This window comes from Caenorhabditis briggsae, assembly GCF_000004555.2.
Source record: "Caenorhabditis briggsae complete genome, chrV, whole genome shotgun sequence".
NCBI classification, from domain to species: Eukaryota; Metazoa; Nematoda; class Chromadorea; order Rhabditida; family Rhabditidae; genus Caenorhabditis; species Caenorhabditis briggsae.
In genome coordinates, this window is record NC_013488.2 from 3,619,579 (window position 1) to 3,623,619 (window position 4,041).

At 41.2% G+C, this 4,041-nt stretch overlaps 1 protein-coding gene across 1 annotated transcript in view; it reads left to right on the top strand.

Annotated features, from left to right (window-relative positions):
• CBG10411 overlaps positions 1-1,909 on the top strand; it is a gene marked incomplete at both ends in the record, with an annotated part of 72,110 nt that extends 70,201 nt beyond the window's left edge. The window contains 3 exons of the mRNA XM_002635711.1: positions 145-324; positions 438-851; positions 900-1,909. Coding sequence (XP_002635757.1) covers positions 145-324; positions 438-851; positions 900-1,909 — 1,604 coding nt within the window. The remainder of the gene's footprint in view (positions 1-144; positions 325-437; positions 852-899) is intronic.
• Between the last annotated feature and the right edge of the window lie 2,132 nt (positions 1,910-4,041).

Sequence of the window (4,041 nt, forward strand, 5' to 3'; positions counted from 1 at the left end):
ACTTCTGCAAGCTATAGCTACCGTAATAAGCTCAAGCTACCGTAATACAAACTTTCCTGAGCTACATCTACCCTAATAAGCTTTCGATACCTATTACAGTAATGCGAAATACATTCAGTCAACGTTGACACTTTATATATTCAGGACTCGGAGCTATCCGCAATAAGTCTGTCACCGGTGCTCCACTTCCATCAGCCCGTCAGATCTCCAACAAACTTCATGATGAAGGATCCTCGCCAAACTTCTCCCCATCCATCAATCATCTTCATATGCAAATCGGACAGTTCATCGCCCACGATATCATTTTTATGCCTTCCTCTACTGGTGAGAAGTTTACTTTTTGGATTGTTCTAGGTTATTTGGTTTGAATAGGACACAAAATTAGAATAAATGAATTAAACGTTTATTGATAGTTATCACAAAATCAATAATTACAGCCAAGGACGGATCCAGCTTGAACTGCACATCATGCTCTTCTCCAACCACTGTTTCCTCTAACTGTGCTCCAATCCCAGCTCCAGCCGATGACAAGTACTTCACCCCAGTCTCCAGCACCGAAGCCAGATGCATCCGTCTCACTCGTGCTCTCAACGGACAGTCCGGATTCGGAGTCAGAACTCAAATCGATCAAAACTCCCACTATTTGGATATGTCATCAGTTTACGGATCATCAGATTGTGAGGCAAGAACAGTTAGAAGCTTTGTGAATGGACAGCTGGCTACCAACACCGCTATGGGATACGTTCTTCCACCACAAGCCAAGAATGACACTAATTGCCAATCTACAAATCCCTATTATTGCTTTACCGCTGGAGATTTCAGAAACTCACTTCACCCAGGACTTTTGCCACGTAAGTTGGAGCATTCAAATTTCTGAGGAGCTCAAACTGAAACTTCAGTCCACACTGTCTTCATCAAAGAGCACAACCGTCTTGCTGTCATGACAAAATCCGCCAAGCCATCGTGGAACGATGAGCAAATCTATCAATTCGTCAGACGCGTCATGGTGGCTCAATGGCAACATATTGTCTACAACGAATACCTTCCAAAACTGTTGACCGACAAGTACATGACAGACTTTAACTTGAAAACCATGAAACCTGGAGCCGGAGCTTTCACTGGATACAGTACCTCGATGAATGCCGCGTTAAGTGGAGAGTTTGCAGCGGCAGCTTTCCGTTTCGGACACAGCCAGTCCAGACAAGATTTCGCTCGTCAAGATGCCTCCAACAAAACTATAAAAACTTATGACTTGGGATACAACATCTTCTACACTGACGAGCTCTACAAAATCAGTTATGGAGGATGGGAGACTATGCTCATGGGACTTATCAAGACCGCCGCAATGCAAGTGGATCGATATGCCTCCTTCCCGATTCGTAATCAACTTTTCGAGATTCGCGGAAAGAATGCTTCTGGCGTTGACTTGATCTCTGTGAATATCATGAGAGGAAGAGATGTCGGACTTTTGCCATACGTCAAATACCGCAGTCTTGTTGGCCTAACATCTGTTAACACCTGGAATGATCTTTCCTCCACCTTCTCTGCCGCCAATCTAGCAGCATTGAGAACTGTGTACGCTGATCCAGCTGATATCGATTTGTTCACTGGACTTGTCATGGAGACACCACTCTCCGGCGGACAACTCGGTCCCACTGCCTCGTGGATTATTGCTGAGCAATTCCGAGCGCTCAAAACTGGAGACAGATTCTACTACGAGAACCAGGTGGCCAACACCGTTGGCTTCACACCACAGCAAATTGATGTGATTCGACGAGTGAAACTTGCCAAGATTTTCTGTCAGAACACTGATATTATCACTTCTATCAACACGGATATGTTCGATTTGAACAGCAGTCAAGTGTCGTGCTCATCGATTCCAGATATTGACTTGAACAAACTTTTCTAGATGATTTTTTTTAGCTTGCAGCTTGAAATGGAAATAAACGTGTCAGCTTTTTGAATTATTTCGAAGTACATATCGTAAATACATAGTCTATGACACAATCTTTGTTTGCACAGACAGTAAAAAAATTTGATCCATTTTTTGCAAAGGGCGGGCGTTGCTACTTGGTTGTTGGCTTGTAACTTTTTGACAGACTTTGACCAAGTTCTGGTCAGAACTCGTCCAAAGACGGCTGTATAACGGGCCACAGTCAGATTTCAGTCGGAAGTTCTAAGTTGAAGACCAGAACCCCTGTTTGTGTCGGAATCTGACCTACCTCCGACAGAAAGGGGCCGGCAACGCACGACTAGTGACTAATATTGATGATAATTTCGTGATATTATCACGAAATGGTCAGTTATCAGTGAACTCTAACATGTGTGAAAATTTTATTTAAAATACGAATTCCATATTTTCATAACTTTCAAGCCAGTGAAACACTGTTGACCATGATTAGAGATTTCAAATGTTCATAGCACATTTCTGTTTCTGCCATTATCAGATCCAGTCCTTTTGTCTCCGACAAAGTTTTTGATAGAGGATTTTCCCAGACCATGACACGATGTATTCAAGCTTCTCCGGTAACTTCATAATGTTAACATCATCGATGAGGTCCCGGTTTTGAGATTTTGATACTCTATCTGAAAATGGAAGAATTGATGTAAGATCTCCTGAATTGCAATGTAAACTCACTCAACATAGTCCGGAACAAACCGATCGTTTCACGAGTCTTCCGAAGTTGGAATTGGCAACAATTTTCCTTCTGTTTTTGATCTTTGAACACTTTTTGAACGGAACAACAGCTTGAACTACTGCCGCCACATTTTCCACAGCGTGTGCGCTTTGAGAAAGTGTAAGCGAATGGCTGTGAACGTGCATTGAGAAAATGTAAGCGAATGACTGTGAAGTTAATTCCTTTCAAGTGGCTATTTATTCACTTCGAGGCGTGCGACGAACTTTTTTATTAAATTTTTTCCCCATATTTTGATGCAATAAAAATTTCACCGTACTCCGCCTGTGATACAACCTTATCAGTGACAAATTGTGTGATTCAGAAAGTTGGGTTCACACTCTATAGTTTACTTTATAGTGAAAAATGACTTATGCCGCGTTCCATCTTTTTTGGGGAGTGAGATCATGAGGGGTTCGAAAGTGTTGGAAAAAAAGAGATGTGGTTTTTATAAATCAGAAACAATTTGCATTTGGAATTATGCAAAAAATTACATAGTGGGATAGTGAAAGGGTGGGTGGACAAAGATCAGGTAGATTTTGAACCATCTATCGTTGTGCTCTGGTGAAGATAACCAGAAACATTGAACTCTTTTCCTAGGAGGGATAAAGTGTCCTAACTTTTTCAACATGATATTTCTAGGCCACCGGATTTGATAGTCCAGAAGTGGTCATGCACCTAATGGGTTTTCTAAATCCTTTTCACATGTCGGCCAAACATTGGCGTTCTAGGCCATCAATTTTTATGACCTAGAGTTCGTCCGATATTTACATGGTGTGTTTGTAGGTAATTTACCACAGTTTCCTAACTTTTGCATGTGTTCTCTAGGCCACCAAACAACCAACTCTTAATTTTTCAAACAGGTAAATTTCGAACTTTCAAATCTTTTTTTCTATTTTGTTCCCATCATAAGTCATTGTTCGCTTATCAGACTACACTGTTTCCTTTGCCTTCCTTATCACCACGTGTTCTCACTGCCTGAGTCTCTCCGATTTACACACTATTCCTTCTTTCTGTGTTTCCTATAAAACGGTCTGGTCAGTTAAAAAAGGACAAACTTTTTTTGTCGGTTTATACATTTTTTAATATACCTAGATTTCTAGTTTTTCCGGTATGACTAAACCCAGGATTGACTTTTATTTCGATGTGGTGTCGCCATATAGTTGGATTGGTTTTGAGGTAAGTTTCTTTATTTATCTGACATTGAGTCTAAATTCAAAAATAAATCAGGTCCTCCAAAAACTGGAACCGAAATGGAAAGATGTTAGCATCCACTATATTCCATTCTCCCTTCGCCAAGTAATGGTTACTTCCGGAAATCGTCCCCCAGCAATGCTTCCAGCCAGATCCATCATGTTGATGCTTG